Raw genomic sequence first — 18,240 nt, forward strand, 5'->3', positions numbered from 1 at the left:
TATTTCTGATGTTGCTGCTGTTTGTTCAAGCATTATGTCATGTGTACATACCGCTCCTCTGATTTTCAGCAGTTAACACTCATACCTGTCTTTCCTCAGGGCATGACAAGTGCAATGGAAACATAGGCTTTGCTAAAGTTGCTGCAAAACAAGTGTCAGAGTTGTGTTTCGTCATCGCTTTTACAGCGAAGCTTCTGTTGTAGTTCTGCCTCTCACCCACGCAGCAGGTGTGCTGGCTGAGTCACAGAGAAAAGAGAAGTGTCGTTGACATTTTAACAATGCCCTTTGGCTACAACTACGTCCAGCAAAACTACGGGGGAAAAATTGGATAATGTGTGTATGGCCGAGTGTATTTTAACACTATATATTACGTACAAAGGGAAAAAATGACTACGTAAAAGATTGAGTAGGTAGGTACATGCTCAAGGTGAAGTTCAAAGAACGTCAGGAAAAGATTGAGGATGCAAGGGAATGCAGAGGTGTCTGAGTTAGAGACCCAATGGAGAATTGTATCTGAAAAGAAAATTAAACGAGGACAAATAAAAATATGGGGAATGAGCTTCATAGAGCTGAAAAGGGAAGATCAAATGAGAAGATTGACACATTTCCCCAAAAGACAGCTTGTACCTTTTTTGAAGTGATTATTGCATTTTTTCATAGCATTTAGTGCAAATAACACAGTTCAAAAAGAGTAAATAATAACCAAAGTCTTTGTGTTGTGTGTTTTAGGTGCTGGGTTGGATCCGAAATGGAGAGTCCATGCTGAATGCTGGTCTGATCACAGCCAGTTCGTTACAAGAAGCTGAACAGCTGCAGAAGGAACATGAACAATTCCAACATGCAATTGAGGTAAAATGACAAAACGTATAAATCGTTTTTTATCATTTCAGACTCTATTAATAAATCATTTAAAAGCATCACGTCGTTGTCCATGGGATTCCTACTTTCAGTGACCTTCTGTTCTTCATACCTATGACCCTATTTTCCTCAACTTCCTTTTCATCGTATTTATATTGGTTCATCTCTGTATCCTCTATTCCTCATATTAACCCACTGCTGCAACTCCTCTGCATTGTTGCCATTCATCCTTCAACCTTTTGCCTTTCTAAAACTCTTCTCAGGTTCATATGCGCTCCACTGCTTCCCCTTCTCATCACACATGAAATGGAATTATAAATATGTAATATCTCTACCTCCTTTTATCCCCTTCTTCTGCTTACCTATTGCCTTTATTTAGTTTCTCTCTTTACTACTGATTATGCAGGGTGAATTTCCTTTGAACTCAGTCAAGCCTGGCTCATATTAATGCGGGTCTTTACCTGACCTACTTCTTCAGAGCTCACATACACACACACGGATTCACACTCAGACTAAAGCTATGTTTATGATTATTGCTTGTGTGAGACTTGAATTTTAACAAGCATGCCATAACTGTAGTCCCTGAAAACTGAAATGGGTAATGTGTGGTGAGAAAAGAGCAAGTGACATTGGAAGGTCCTCATTGACAGTACACAGCAGGTGCTCCTAACATTCTTCCTCTATCTCTTTATCTTTTCCTTTCCTTTAGTGCTATCTCAGTCTACCCGCTATGCCACAGAAATACCAGATACTGTCCATATGTATCTCATTTCCTCTGCAGACTGCTCACCCCAGGACCATTTGTATGTCATAGCTTTAATCATGTGCAGCTTTTATTTATGTAGCCTTTCCTCTGTTGCTTCCAAACAGCCCTACAGGGTACAACAATGAGCCAGGGTTGTATTTTTAAAGTAATCATTGTGGCATAGTGATTCATATCACTTGAATTTCATTGTCGTTTTTTAACTCCCTCTTATGCAGAAAACCCATCAGAGTGCACTGCAGGTGCAGCAGAAGGCTGAGGCCATGCTCCAGGCAAACCACTACGACATGGATATGATCAGAGACTGTGCAGAAAAGGTAATGCTCGCTTGCAACATACATCTCTGAAAGAACATTTGAAAAGGGGAAAAATGCAGTGTGGTTGCTATTTTAAGGCTGCAGGTGGTAAACTGATTTGTTTTGTACGATTTGAAGGTGGCAGACCACTGGCAGCAGCTCATGCTGAAAATGGAGGACCGGCTGAAGCTGGTGAATGCGTCTGTGGCTTTCTACAAGACCTCTGAGCAGGTAATCTTCCGTTTCAGAGGTTGCATCCAAGTCTTGTGAAGTAGAAGGTGGTTTCATGTACTGTTTGATCTGTGTTTCAGGTGTGCAGTGTGTTAGAAAGCCTGGAGCAGGAGTATAAGAGAGAAGAAGACTGGTGTGGCGGCGCAGATAAACTCGGCCCTAACTGCGAGTCAGACCATGTCACTCCCATGATCAGTAAACACCTGGAACAGAAAGAGGCCTTCCTCAAGGTGAAAAAGTCATTTAAATGTATATTAAAGAAATGACATCAATATTTTATTAGTTAGAAGATTATTGACTAATTACAAGTTACATTTGTTCTCATACTGCTCACTCACAGGCCTGCACGTTAGCCAGACGCAATGCTGATGTCTTCTTGAAGTATCTGCACAGAAACAGTGTCAACATGCCCGGCATGTTGTCCCACGTCAAAGCTCCAGAGACTCAGGTTAAGAGTAAGTACTGTAGTTGGCTTTTTGCTTCTATCATTCAAAACATTTGATCAAGTTATCTGCTTATTCAACTTTTTCTATCCAGATTTCCTTTATTTATTCACAGGATTACGAATGCAGGTGCCCCTTTATAATGCTGACGTACATGAAAAACATCTTCAATAAAAGTATTTCGTGTTTTTTCATCAGACATCTTGAATGAGTTGCTGCAGAGAGAGAACAGAGTGCTCCACTTCTGGACCATGAGGAAGCGCAGGCTGGACCAGTGCCAGCAATATGTGGTGTTTGAACGCAGCGCCAAGCAGGTGGGCTATTGTGATAGTGTACTTCACTGTATGTACAAACAGAGTAGGCACACATTAGGCTTATGTGATCGGGTACAGTTCTGAAACTTAAGTCTGCAAGTTGACATTTCAGTTTTCATACAGCTGCAACTTCCATCTTGATTGTATTCTCTTTTTAAATCAAGTGGTCTGTTTTTCTAAGTAATGATACATTTCAAATATGCTGGAAGTAATGTAGGCTGGCAAACACTTTGCAACAATGACGGTCTAAGAGACGCCTATCATTATGTGGCCCAGTACATTTAAACACCAGGTTTATTACACAGCATTGCCAAAGATAACTCCCAAACTACTCTTTTTGTTTCCCCCTTAGGCAATACTGAACATATAAAATGTTTTAGAAGAATAGGATATCTTATCTAGGATCATAGGTAAAATCACAAAAACACTCAATAGTTCTCAGTAAAGAAAAGTCTACCAACAGCAATGGTTCAGATTTTGGAAATGAGAGTTTTCACTTGCAGCCAGTATCTCATCACATACCACAGACTGAGCTGAGTTTTTACTTAAATGTGACTTTGACTGCTGGAAACTCTATTATTCTCGAAAAGCCACAGCATCTGTGGCTTTTAATTCTGCCCTAGTGTACCATGTGTAAGGCTGTTTAAATGCAGACCCTTTGCTCCCTCTTGTGGTGTGTGGATAGCAAAGCACAGGCACACAGCAATGCGCTAAGCCAATAAAATCAGATGACATCATGGATGTTTCTAGGACATGGCTATTCTAGGGTGATCCAGGTTTTATCCCCAGGGCAAAAAAATGCTTTCTGGTCTCACAGTTTGAGTGGACCAGTTCTGCCACTGCTGGTCAGAGCCTGCAGGCCCAGGTATATACTATACCTATGGGTTTACTTTATACATGCTTACTGTATATATACATAAAATAAGAATAGAAAATGCTTTCAGTAGAACCTTTGGAAACTGAATGCTACACATTTATAAACACGTTTAAAATGTTTAGCATATTGTTCTAAATATATTTCCTGTATGATATTACACAATTGTGGCTTTTACACTTTCTAATCCTGAATTACCATAAGGTAAACTGTACAGTGAAAAAATACTTATCAAGTAAGGATCAGTTCAAATGTAAACGAATGTCCCACTAGATTTGAGAGGAGGAAGAGGATAATGACGAGTGTGTTAAACTACCTATTGGCTTTCATTTTATTGAAGTTATTAAAGGTAACCTATCGTGGGTCTTGGGATTTGAAAAGTTAATAGGGAAGTACCATTGTGTAACTAAAATCCCTGCAGTGTTAATGAACTCATTCGTTATTGGTTGTGTCCTCAGGCCCTGGAGTGGATCCATGACACCGGGGAGTTTTACCTGTCCACACACACATCCACCGGCTCCAGCATTCACCACACACAGGAGCTGCTTAAAGAGCACGAAGACTTCCAGATCACAGCAAAGGTACGTGAGTTCAATTATGTTTATATGTTGATCTATGAATGTGTTAAAAAAGGTTAAAATAGTAGAGACTTTACGTGTGTATTGTGTGCCCGTTGCTCTGCTCGTTGTGTGTGTTTGCCCCATCCTGCGCTCTTTTGTGAGGCCCATTTCCAGGGCAGTGTATTGTCCCCTTCCCTCGTTGCAGTGTCACTGTTATTGTGTTAGAGAACAAGCTATTGTGTCCATCGAGCAACACACTAATTCCCAACTCTCACTCTCTCTCTCTCTCTCTTATCTACCTTTCCTCCACTGGCTCTGGCTCTCTGCGGCCACCTCTCTTCTCTCTCTGTCCCCTCCCTAAATGTCTCTCTATTGACAGCAAACCAAAGAGCGGGTAAAGCTGTTGATCCAGCTGGCGGATGGGTTTTGTGACAAGGGCCACGCCCATGCTCTGGAGATAAAGAAATGGGTGTCCTCAGTGGACAAGCGCTACAGGGACTTTTCTCTCCGCATGGACAAATATCGAACCTGCCTGGAAACGGCGCTCGGCATTTCTTCCGACTCCAACAAAGCTGTGAGTTCACACCATTGATACAAATTAAAAAAGAAAAGAGATATAAGTGATTTGACAAACTTATTCATATACCAAATCCTAAACCTTGAGATTATTCTCTGTAATTGAAGCATACAGAGACACAGCTGTTGATTCTCTCCATGTCTGGAAGAGGTTATAGTATGAGATTAAAAAGTGATTAATTTAAACATACAAACTACCCCTGGATTTTATTGTTCTGTATTTTCAAGAGTAGGCCCTTGCACCAGGTGGTCGGATTCAGATGGTTATTTGAGACTGTTGAATTTCAACTGCTGTCCCTATTTACATTTCATCTCCCAGCAGTTCAATTTAATGAACTGGTGTGAAGAGAAAGCAAAAGCATCACACATTGGAGTGTTGACTGGTGAATGGCCTCCATGCCTGTTGTGCAGAACATAAAAGCCACTGTGTCCTTTTCAGAGTAAAGGTCTGCAACTGGACATTATCCCAGCCAGTGCCCCAGGGTTAGAGGTCAAGCTGAGGGATGCCGCCCATGAACTCAACGAGGAGAAGCGGAAGTCAGCGCGAAGGAAAGAGTAAGTGCAACAGACATTTCTCTGGCACATTCTCTGATTGCCACCGGGTGTTAAGCATCACAGGTTTTCTATCACATGCCTGGAAAAATGCATCAATGAATAATTCAGTGAATACATAGAAAAACATATTATTTTTCAGTTTAATTGTATTGTATAGCTGTGGCTTTCATTTCAAATTGTTTGATGATAATAAGGAATTATCAGTTCATGCAAATTAATCAAATGAGCACAGCACAGTGATGATGAAATGTTCAAATGAAATCAAATGGAGATGGAACATATGTTGCGCGTAAGAGGAGCCTCATGAGTATTTATCACAAGTGTGCCTGATTTTGTATAGAATATCTTTAGTCATTAGTTTAAAATGTTTTTTGGTGGTAATTCAAACATCAGGGAGTGTGAACAGCCTGTATATTACAGTCCATATGTCCACAAGCCATGTGAGCCCTATTACAGCAGAAATGTATGAGGCAGAGCTCGGGAAAGCCCATTGAAGTCTATTTATTATGCATCTGCATATAGCTACAGCACTACCATAGTAGTTTACAAAAGAATGTAGAAACAGTATAGCAGAGTGAACCTTCAACATTTTAAATGCTTATACTATTTGTTCCCCCACACACTAGTCTTTACAACAGGTTTGACTTGTGTTTAGTTACAGTATGTACAGCCCCTGCCCGTTGTTCATCAGTGTTTCCCCTGTGCATGTCCTTTCAGATTTATAATGGCTGAGCTGATTCAAACAGAGAAAACTTATGTCAGAGACCTACGGGAGTGTATGGATGTAAGTATTGTAGTGAACACACACACATACATCAGCATTCACCTTTAGAGAATATTAAAGTGTTTTCACTTATCGGTGTTTCACACTTATAGTAATTTGACTAAGTCATCTAAATCATCCCACTGTGGTTTTTAAACAATTGTATATAGCTGTTCTTATTGCATGAAGCTTTTCTTTTAATTTGTTTTACTTTCCTCTTTCAGCTAATTAAACATTTTCTTTAGATATTTCAGTGGGTTACTTACAAATAAGACAATGGAATAATTGTGTTTAATGCAATGGTTGTTCTTCTCTCTGTCAAATTAAAATGAATATCTTTGATCTTGTCAGATTAGCTGGTACAGATACATGTCTAGGTTTTTAATGAAGTGTGTGTGCGTGTGTGTGTGTGTGTGTGTGTGTGTGTGTGTGTGTGTGTGTGTGTGTGTGTGTGTGTGTGTGGTGTGTGTGTGTGTGTGTGTGTGTGTGTGTGGTTGTGTGTGTGTGTGTGTGTGTGTGTGTGTGTGTGTGTGTGTGTGTGTGTGATGTGGTGTGTGTGTGGTGTGTGGTGTGTGTGTGTGTGTGTGTGTGTGTGTGGTGTGTGTGTGTGTGTGTGTGTGTGTGTGTGTGTGTGCAGACGTACCTGTGGGAGATGACCAGCGGAGTGGAGGAGATTCCTCCTGGTATTGTTAACAAGGAACACATCATATTTGGAAACATGCAGGACCTCTACGAGTTTCATCACAAGTCAGTAGAGCAGTCTTATGCTGCATTCTGTATTATTTACCATTGACATGTATTATATGACAATGTATTTTAAAATACACATTTTAAGTTGCTCTTTTTACAGGATAAGTACATTTACCACATCAGTTACTCGGCTTTTGATTGTTCCTCTTTCTGTCTCTGTACAGTATCTTCCTGAAGGAGTTGGAGAAATATGAGCAGCTTCCAGAGGATGTCGGCCATTGTTTTGTGACTTGGGTATGAGTTGTTACTTGACTTGTTAATATACCTTTTATTTATCAACATTTACAAGTTGTACCATCCTTCTTTTGATTTATATAATAAATACCCAGAACATATACACTACACTAGAGCAGCTTCCTCCTCTAGTATAAATGTTTCCTAAGTAATCTCTTTATACAGTACAACAACAAAAATGTACACTACACTGGACCTACAGTACGGGCTATCTTGCATCTGAATATTTTGATATCCTGACCTGTGACTAAAGTACTGGTGTTTGTTGCTCAGGCTGATAAGTTCCAGATGTATGTGAACTACTGTAAGAACAAGCCCGACTCCACTCAGCTCATCCTGGAACATGCTGGGCCTTACTTTGATGTAAGTCACTACCAAAACTGCTTCATGTATGATACAATGTAATTTTAGATTTAGGATTAATCAGTTGTTGTTTTGAGTAATGAATGTATTTATTTCCCCTTTTGATTTGCAGGAAATCCAGCAAAGGCATCGGTTAGCCAACTCCATCTCCTCCTACTTGATCAAACCTGTCCAGAGAATCACTAAATACCAGCTGCTTCTCAAGGTACTGCATGCTGTAGGAACAAAATCCCTTAACACAATCACGAATATGTTCTTTACTACTTAATTTGAATCTCACTCTGTGTGTGTGCCTCTGGTTGTTGTCTTCATGTAGGAGTTGTTGACATGCTGTGAGGAGGGTAAAGGGGAGATAAAGGACGGTCTTGAAGTCATGCTCAGTGTCCCAAAGAGAGCCAATGATGCCATGCACCTTTCTATGCTGGATGGTAGGTATACACACACACACACACACACACACACATCCATCTGCTATTTATGGAACTCAATTATTTTTGTATCCTGAGTGTGTTCCGAGTGACTGTTGTTTCCTATTAATTGAACTATTTCACTTTTGTGAATGTCACCACGTCACTCATATTTTGCACAAATGAATCAGCTGTGAGTCAGCAGTGACTTCATTCACCTTGCTTCCTTTTGCCACCCACGAACATGTTTGTACATACTGCACATGCATGCTCACATCACTCAATGGCATTTTCTTCCCCTGTCTTCACTACCTCAGGGTTTGATGGGAACATCGACTCCCAGGGAGAGTTGATACTTCAGGATTCCTTCCAGGTATGGGATCCCAAGACTCTGATCAGGAAGGGTCGAGACCGACACCTCTTCCTCTTTGAGATGTCTCTGGTCTTCAGCAAAGAAGTCAAAGACTCCAACGGGCGCAGCAAGTACCTGTATAAGAGCAAGCTCTTTGTAAGTAATCTACTGTTTGATCACACTTTATCATTTATCCATCCCCTACCAATTTGGACAGAAAATAAATTAACTCTGATGTATTTTGAACCTAACTATGGATAATGCTAGGAAGCTATGGATGTATCAAACATAATGATAGTATACACCAGTTGTAATAGCTGCACGGTCCTTTCTGTCTGTTGAAGCTTGTGTTGCTAATGTTATCGGACTCATCATCAGGTAGATTTGATGATTGATACAAAATAAACGTTGACAAATAAATTCAACCTTGATCTAATTAAGACTGAATCTAGCTAAAAAGTGTCTTAAGACTTGGTTTGATTTAGAATTAATCTTTGATTTTTGGGGGAGATGGGTTAGCTGGAAGACCTCAATGACACACAGTTCTTATTTTGGTTACACATTTGTAATTGTTTTTCTTTTCAATGGGAGTCTGCTGACATGTTTATTCTACCCCTCAGACATCAGAGCTTGGGGTGACAGAACATGTGGAGGGAGATCCTTGTAAGTTTGCCCTGTGGGTGGGCAGAACCCCGACCTCAGATAACAAGATCGTCCTCAAGGTATGTTCATTTTAATTGGGATCATTGGTCAGTGCATAATATATTATTTCATAATATAAATTTCAATAAACATCTTTGTATAATTTGAAGTATTTTACAACAGTATCTGTAACAAATTATCAATTAAAGACTGAGAACCAGATATTTTGTCCCTTCATGAGAAGCTTTACTTCCCCTCCGGCAATGTACCAAGTATAAAATAGACCATCAATAAGATTCCTCTGCAGGTGACTTTTCTTGTGCACACATAAAGAAGAAAAGTCACCCGTGTCTGTGGACCACCTCCACTGAATCCTACATAGTCCCCTCTGTTCAGCCAAGAAAGTTCACTCCCATCACTCAGAAACATTAGCATAGCAGTTGATGGGTCATAATCCAAACTCACAAGCAACTTGGTAGCTCTCACATTGTGAGTCAGAAGCAATATTTTATGCAGGGTGTTCAGGAGTGTTTCGTTTTGAGACTGACAGAGAGAACGAGTCAAATGCGTGGATCCCAGTGTACAGTATGTGTTACGATCTCTATGGTTACGATGTGTGAATGTGTGCTGTACAGTTATCTGTCTAATTACATAACTTCCATTTGAATCTGTGTCTTATACAACACGGTGCCACTGCAGCCATGGTGCTGCTAGTTGCTAAGAGAAGGAGGAAGATATGACACAGATAAGCGTCATGTGCTAAATACACTGTAGCATTGGCTCAGTGATGTCAATTAACAGGAGGCGGTGTCTCTCTGTGGAGCCCTAAGTGGATTTATGGAGACACTCTTGTCATCATTTCACATTGTGTCTGAATATGGATGTGTGACTCAATCATGAGGTTGCAAGGATCAAAGCGCTCAGACAGGGCTGTATAATTGCTTAATTAAATCTGATTCTGCGTCATGGGTCAGAAATGAACAGTGAGACACTTCAGGTGAATAGGGTATACATTTTAAACATACTGATATCACCATTTAACTTTCCCAGTTATAACACGAAGATGGTTCTTATTTGTGTTTGTGAATCTGCTAATTGTACATTATAATTGGCATACATTTCCAAAACATAATCAGAAAATCAAAACAAATTCCCTGTTTCATTTTGTTGACATATCCGTGAAAGGTATTTATGATATTCCCCTTGTATTACTCCATAAGTTAGAAGACTCTAAACAACCATTAAAAAAGCTTTCTGAGGAATGCTATATAGATCATGTTATGATGATACCCAATTGTGTGTTGTGTCTCAGTCTTCAAGTATTGAGAACAAGCAGGACTGGATCAAACACATCCGGGAGGTCATCCAGGAGAGAACGGTGCACCTGCGCGGAGCTCTGAAGGAGCCCATCCACATCCCTAAAGCCACCACAGCTAAACACAAAGGCAGACGGTAAGCTGAAAGTGCATCAATCTGATGTCATTTATGTTGCCTTCAAAAAAGTATATTATGGAAAAGGCATTTTGTTTATGCAAAACATAATACAAAAAAATACATCAATACCATTTTTTTAAATATTACTTGAGTTAACCATTCAATATAATGCAAAGAAATAAAAGTGACACTACAGAGCAAAGCAGATCTTAGAATCCTGGCTCTAATGTATCAATAAATCATAAGGATTATGTTATAATAATATAATGACAGTAATATTTCCTTCAGGGATGGAGAGGAGCTGGACAGCCAGGGAGACGCAAGCAGCCAACCGGATACCATCTCAATCGCCTCACGAACTTCCCAGAATACCCTGGACAGTGATAAGGTACGATCACACACGCACACACACACACACACACATACACACACACACACACACCTCACACTATTCTTCATCCCCAAAATGTACTGGGCAGCACACAGTTTTTTTTTCATATGTTCCCCCTTATCTTTAACATGCAAACAGACTATTGAGTTATTTCAGTCAAAATGTATCTACTCTCTCATTGGTCCATGTCATGCCATCACACATCCAAAGCTGCAACCTCGTTACATACATGCAACTCTCCTCGAGTTGTTTCCTGTGATGGTGTTTGATTGTGTTAGAAGGAACAAACCGTCCATCTGACAGAGTTTGAAGTGTGTGTGTGTGTGTGTGTGTGTGTGTGTGTGTGTGTGTGTGTGTGTGTGTGTGTGTGTGTGTGTGTGTGTGTGTGTGTGTGTGTGTGTGTGTGTGTGTGTGTGTGTGTGTGTGTGTGTGTGTGTGTGTGTGTGTGTGTGTGTGTGTGTGTGTGTGTGTGTGTGTGTGTGTGTGTGTGTGTGTGTGTGTGTGTTTTTTTGCTGTGAACATGTAGAGTCGGCTGTGGTTATATCTGGTAATAGCACCACAGAAGGCATGTCCTCCTACGCTCAGTATGAGCAACTATAAAGCCAACACACATCCACATAGATAAACACATTATATTTATGCTTTTATGTCATACTAATTATAAACTGTAGCGGTGGACTCTTACATGTGGTCTTAACTTTCACACTTGAATTGGACTTTCCCCAGCTCTTCCTAATACAGTTCTACTGTTAATAACAATTAATAAAGAAGATAAGCGTGTTCACTGTCACTGTTAGCCTTAAGCTAGCTCTGGGGTTGGTTCATGACACCAAAGGTTGAGGAGGTGAGCACTGTGTTTGTGTTCATGTGTGTGTTTAGCCACTTGAGTAAAAACTATTCCACACTAATTAAATATTGAGAGTTATCTCCGTTTAAGGATATACTCACAAGCTCTATCATTTAAAACACACATCACACATGCAAGTATACATTTTGCATCTCTATCTCGCTGTTTGAATGCTTCTCTCTATCTCTCTCTATGTGAGGTCTCTCTGTGGGACCTCTCATTCAAGAGACGGTGACAGTGGTGTGTTTGTGTGTGGTGTGTGTGTGTGTGTGTGTGTGTGGGGGGGGGGGGTTGTGTGTGTGTGTGTGTGTGTGTGTGTGTGTGTGTGTGTGTGTGTGTGTCTCTGCTTTAGTGAGTGACTTGTGTGTCAGCAGCTTCAGCCTCCCACGCTCCCTTCACAGAGGATGCTTCTCTGTATGCCAGACAGGAGAGCACAGTTTGAAGTCCTCACAGCTATCGATCTCACACTTTGCTTTAAACATAGAAAAACTCAGGCAATGTTTTTTTTTCTCCACATTTCACAGAGTGTTTTTTTATTTATCAATGGACATTAGTGAGCTTAATTGTGACAAGACTTGTTTAAAGACACGGATGGATTAACTGCTCCGCTCCGGGGAAGAGACACACAGCAGGGAATCGTTTAAGCTTCAATAGTCTGATTGTAAGAACCCACAGAGGAGTGCTGTTGGCCGTAACGGTGGAGGACAGCAACTTTTCTTCTAGCCTGGGGAGGCTCTCATGGATCAGGATTGTAATTATCTGAGGCTGTTTTCCCAGGGGAAATATTCCATAGAAAGTTTAATCAATTATATAATTTTCCAGCTTGTGCTTAGTAGGCAACTGCAGATTTTGATTTAGGAGATTTGTAGGTGTTTTCTCTAGAAATCAGACTGCTGTAGTTTTTTTTATTTTGGATTTATCTTGGATTTATCTTGCAATGCGGGAGTGGAAAACAATGCAGAGGCTGGAGGACAGGATCTCACATCCCGTTTCCCAACTCCTAAGCTCTCTGGCTTTGCCACACTATCAAAGGGTATGTTGCAAATAATGTGCTTTGCATTATTTTAACAAAAAAATAACAATGATGTGGCTTAAACAAAGTGAACATCTTTGAAATGATAAATGCTATCTACTTTGGTTATAAAGGGCACAATATATTTGGCACACTTTCCTCATCTGCTATTAGTTCATATTTGATATGCATGCTCAAAATATTCTTAAATGTCGCCTGTTCTTAGAGAATGTAACAAAAAATGCATTAAATTAAAAAAGTCAATACCTAGGAAACTTTAAGCATGACATTCAAGCACAGAGGACAACTCAAGCAGGATTGGACATTAATTTTAATTTGCATATATTGTGTTTAAATACAGGCAATTGATTTTAACTCTTTCACAGACAAAAAAAGATAGTATATATTATTTTGTAATTCATATTTGTACATGTATTTCATTTGCAGTCACGTGTTCAACAGAAATACCAGTGAGCAAGTGACTAATTCCACCTGGTTTCACCTCTGTTTATAAATGCCTTCCAATTCATAGACACTTAAATGATTCCTAGATGAGTGATGTTTTGTGCTAGAGTGAGTCATCAATCATCAGTGCATTCACATTTTGACTTTACGGTGCTGCTGAAGTACCTGTGCTGTGATCAGAGGAGGTAGTGTGGGAATATGTACTTTGTGTTCTCAGAGTCCATACTTTGAGTGGTGTTGTGTAAGTGTTCTTTCTGAATGACAGTGGTGGAGCTAGTATCTGGACTCTATGATTAAGTTGAATACCAACTGCATTCATGCTTTCTGCAAACGTGAAGGGTAGAATGATCAAATACCAGTATCTGTTAACAGGTAATCATTAATAGGTTTTCAAATAAATATTTTCTTCCATTTCAGCTTTCCGGTGGCTGTGAGCTGACGATGGTGATCCATGACTTTCTGGCCAGCAGTGGAGGTGGCAGCGGGGAGCTGACGGTGCGGCGAGGCCAGACTGTGGAGGTTCTGGAGCGTCTCCACGACAAGCCGGACTGGGTCCTGGTGCGGACCACAGACCGCTCTCCGGCCCAGGAGGGCATCGTGCCCTGTGCCATGCTCTGCATCGCTCACTCCAGGTCCTCCATGGAGATGGAGGGGCTCTTCAACCACAAAGGTAGGATGACATTGTTTTCATACCGACACCGGCATTATTGTCATATTAAGGGACATTTAGAAACATCAGAACATTAACAAAAGCTATTCTTAGTTTGGTGGACTGCAGAATCTCTGTATCCCACCCAACAGCTGCTTGTCACAATCATGCATCGTATTTGCAATACACCTCATTGGTGACCTGCAGCTCCTTCACTTCTCACCAAAGTGCTGGGGATGCACGTACATGTATTTTTGGGTGTTGCTATGCAACTGTGAAAACCCCGCTTAAAGGACAGCTCTCTTTTAATTATCTTAAAAATGATTTTCACCTTTACATTTTCAGCAATGTTGATATCCACAGATCGTGTTACTGTCAGAGAACCTTATGACGCAGCGGCATTTCCCTCCATGGTAACACAGATGAAATATTGCACAACCAGATTCTGCATCTGTTGTTGTGCCCAAAGGGTCTTATTAAGATGAGTCAATAACGTGGCCCCCCAGTTTGTTTCCTGTATGTGTGACTTTTGTTAGAAATGTGGGATTTCTTCTGCATAAATAGACACACACATTATTAATTCACAAGTCTTGGGCTCAAAAGATTAGGAGGACAAAATGTTTATTTGACATTATGGATACAGGGTTAAAGATTGTAGTTCTTAGTATACAAAAATGGTTTGATTTATTATAACAGTGTTTGTCTTGTAACTCGATCCCATACTTGTAGACCCTTATAATAGTCAACATTATTCCTGCAAACTATGTGAGCATGTATTCAGTTCATGCCAAAGGCCCCGTAGCTGGCTCAGGTGACTGATCAGTATTGTTGCACTGGTCATGCTTCCTTTATCTAGTAGGTGTGTCTAATGTCAGACCTGCTGCTATCATGTTCCATATTCTTGTGCACTGTTGTTAGATCTGCCTCTCTGAAGTTACTGGTTCCTTCTTTATATGAACTAGTCCATATTCCACCATGGTTTGATGTAAAGACATCTGGCGTCTTACTGTTTCTCAATAAGTCTAAACAATCAGAGCTGATTGCAACCTTTCCTTAATATTTTATTTCATGTCTGTTATTGGGCCATTTAAGGCATTGAAGTGGGTCCACTCTTACATTTTAAATAGATAGATTAATAGATAATGAGTATACTAGATTGTATACCGTACACAATACTGCAAAACAAAGAATACATATAGCTGACAGAAGTGAGTAAGAGGACAGGACTCTATAAACAGACATGACCCTCATTTGACTCTTGGTTCGTTTGAGAGATGAGCTGCTGTCATTCTGCATGTGCCTTTTTAATCTACAAGAGTGGGTGAGAGCTGTATCACTTGTTTCTATGGTAATATAGAATACCAATATTTAGCTGGCAGCTTCTTTGTAGTCAGTAGGAGAAAGTTATGAATTTAAAATGATAGTTTGCTTGTACATACCCGCACTCACACCTTAAGAATTACCTTAATAACAACTACAGCACAAGAACGGTTGAATTTTCCAATTACTCATTATATACTTTCTACTGTGGCTTCACTGCCTTTCATCTCTGTTTTCGTTACAGGGGCTCCTGTTTTATCTGGCTTTCTTTGGTCCCTTGGTTGAGCCTAACAAGCCCTCACTGTTTGAATCGGTGTGTTTGTGTGGCCAGTAGGAATGATGAAAAGGAGCTTCTCACTACATGGGGTTGCTGTGGTTAAAAAAGGCTGTTCCTGAAAATCAGGATGACAAAACTGTCTTTGCTACTTTGTCAGCCCTTTGTGTCTACAGACTAACCATGTAGCCCACTTTGTCCAAAGTTGTGGTAGGGTGACGGTTTAGGGGATTGTCTGGGAAATCCCCCTTTTTCCTGCTGTGTCCCACAAGCAGGAATAATTGACTGTTGGAGGCCAATGTTTGTTTAGAGTAGAATTGAATGGTTCACAAACAGTAGGATTAAAGCGTCTGCAAAGCGTGAAGTTAGCAGCTGGTTGTCTGCTCTTTTTATAGGATGTGTGAAAAAACAGTAGCTCACATCTATAGTGTTCAATGCATTTTTATTTTAAATGTTAATTCAAGTCCTGTGTTGTTTGGCTGGCAGCTGTAACCTGAGCAATCCTACACATTCCTGGTTAATCAGGTTTAGAGCACTTTCATTTACACACTGGTCACATTTTTCATCTTATTACTGGAGTTTCCCCATTTGCCGAAGCATGCAGGTTGACATGCAGTGCTTCTCTTAATGAAATAAATACAAAGGTACAAACTTAATGACAGTGTTATCGTTAAAAGGACTCAGGAGCAGTGAGTAAGTGCAGGCCAGTGCACGAACAAGTGTGTGTGTGTGTGTGTGTGTGTGTGTGTGTGTGTGTGTGTGTGTGTGTGTGTGTGTGTGTGTGTGTGTGTGTGTGTGTGTGTGTGTGTGTGTGTGTGTGTGTGTGTGTGTGTGTGTGTGTGTGTGTGTGTGTGTGTGTGTTCTTACAGGATATAGTGTGATTAGAGCACAGGACAACACACACACACAAACAAACACTCACAGTTACAGGGAGATCTTTGTGTATCTAGCCTGCATAGCTACTCTGGACTGCACACTGTGTCACATAAAGTAAAGATGTAGGTATATTGTGTAGAGAATACAGTATATAATAGTTATTCAGACCCCTGTGGAGATTCTAAATTATAGAAACATTTTGTTTCTCACTTCTCTTGGATTTCATAACCTAGTCTATATTTGTTCCAAGCATACTGCAAAACTTGCATGTATCTAAATGCCTGTAATATATGCACCCGCCCACACAAAGTGAGTGGGTGCTTCTACAAAGAGTATTACGGTAGATGTGCTGCATGCTAACAGACATCCCCTCCGAACAGAGAGGCACAGTGGAGGCTTGCCCAATATCCTCACAGCAGCCCACTCACAGGAGAGGGAGGGAAGGAGATACAAAGAGAGAAGGAGAAAACATCCTACTCTCTTATGCTGCATTTGACTTTTTATTTTTCCTCACACTGGCCTTCACACTTTCTCTTTGGAAATTCAGCTACGCAGTTCCCATAGAATTGTTTTTTACTTTGAACTACAGTATAAGTCATAAACAAAACCATTTTTGCAAAGGAATTGAAAGTCAGGTTTTCGTGCCTATGGATATGCAATGAGGGAAGATTTCAAATCAGAATTCCGGAGGGTTGGGATTTGACTGACATGGCCCGTGGAATTGAGTCTTTAGTGTTTCCAAACCCTTTTTGCTCCATGGATTCAGCTCAGGGAGGACACTCTGACAGCTGCAAGTTCTGGCTGCTGGACCTGGGTAGGTGCCTCCACCATGTGTATCACATGAGTAATGGCATAATGTGTTGAAAACAAGTCCTTTTCCTGTTTTCTTGCTTATGTCAGAGTGAAGTTCGTTTAAATATTTCAGAAAACACCACACTGATTTTCAGTTCTGTGGCAGGATTTGATATGTAGATTGTAACATGTCTACATAATGCTGCTTATTTTATGGAGATACAATTGTACTTGCTGCTTCTATATAGTAAAGAAAGACACAACAATTACCAAAAAGATAAATCTACCAGTTTGGTGTTGTTGTTGTTGTTGTTGTTTGTTCATCATGTTATGGTCATACCATGGTTCTATTTTGGTGATTTTCAAATGGGTTTTAATGCAGAGGGCATTCACTAATCAAGTGCGGATTATGCCGAGGCATTATGGCAGCGAAAGTAATTTGGTGAATGTACCGTTATGTGATGAGATATTAAATCTGCTGAAATCAGATTGATAAGATGATTTGTTCCTATCTGTGCGCCAGGTCAGGCGGGTGCTGTGCAGGTGGGCAGGGGGTTTTTGTAGACCCCAGGGAGAAAACACATTAATGAGGTCAAATAGAAAAGTAAGATGAGGAGCTTCTCACATTCCCAATCGGTTTTCTGTCTAGTGTTTTCACAGTTGTCTGTTGTGTACAATATATGACAAAGCATCAACAATCAAACAAATGTTGCCATAATAGCTGTAGGTCTTTAAACTCTCCCATCCCATCTCCACGCCCTCCATAACTATGGCTGATGGTGCTAAACCCTCTTCAGCATTGTCAACATTTCTACAGATCATCTAGCCAAACCCCCTGGAGCTGCACCTCAGCCCCTTAGAGCTCTTCTCCAACCACAGCGACTGATGTTTCTGTGTGTCAGAGTGTTTGTATCCCTTCTCCGGGGGACGATGAGACCACACCAACTATGCTCCCCTGGTGACACCTCTGGAATTCCAGGCATGCTTCTGTGGAGCTGCGCAGACTTTTGGGATCATTCCAGTTGTACAGCAGCCCCTCCCCTCCTATTCTGAGACACAGGCACACACACACAAAGTCGTAACTCTAGCATGTAACTTTGGAGTGTTGTGAATAAGCACTGACTGAATGATTGCACTCGGTAGCTTGCAGATGGATTAGCAAACATCTGAAGCTGCAGTGGGGAGCATCTGAGGGATTC

The 18,240-nt window shown here is 40.7% G+C and overlaps 1 protein-coding gene across 1 annotated transcript in view; it reads left to right on the forward strand.

The window, feature by feature from the left end:
- triob (trio Rho guanine nucleotide exchange factor b) overlaps positions 1–18,240 on the forward strand; it is a 126,811-nt gene that overhangs the window by 91,709 nt on the left and 16,862 nt on the right. The window contains 20 exon segments of the mRNA XM_034202653.1: positions 730–849; positions 1,840–1,938; positions 2,056–2,148; positions 2,229–2,378; positions 2,489–2,603; positions 2,790–2,905; positions 4,238–4,360; positions 4,719–4,913; positions 5,355–5,470; positions 6,188–6,254; positions 6,871–6,980; positions 7,148–7,217; positions 7,491–7,580; positions 7,693–7,785; positions 7,897–8,008; positions 8,305–8,495; positions 8,960–9,061; positions 10,294–10,433; positions 10,689–10,803; positions 13,548–13,800. Coding sequence (XP_034058544.1) covers positions 730–849; positions 1,840–1,938; positions 2,056–2,148; positions 2,229–2,378; positions 2,489–2,603; positions 2,790–2,905; positions 4,238–4,360; positions 4,719–4,913; positions 5,355–5,470; positions 6,188–6,254; positions 6,871–6,980; positions 7,148–7,217; positions 7,491–7,580; positions 7,693–7,785; positions 7,897–8,008; positions 8,305–8,495; positions 8,960–9,061; positions 10,294–10,433; positions 10,689–10,803; positions 13,548–13,800 — 2,470 coding nt within the window.

Source organism: Gymnodraco acuticeps, unplaced genomic scaffold, assembly GCF_902827175.1.
Source record: "Gymnodraco acuticeps unplaced genomic scaffold, fGymAcu1.1, whole genome shotgun sequence".
Classification (NCBI taxonomy): Eukaryota; Metazoa; Chordata; class Actinopteri; order Perciformes; family Bathydraconidae; genus Gymnodraco; species Gymnodraco acuticeps.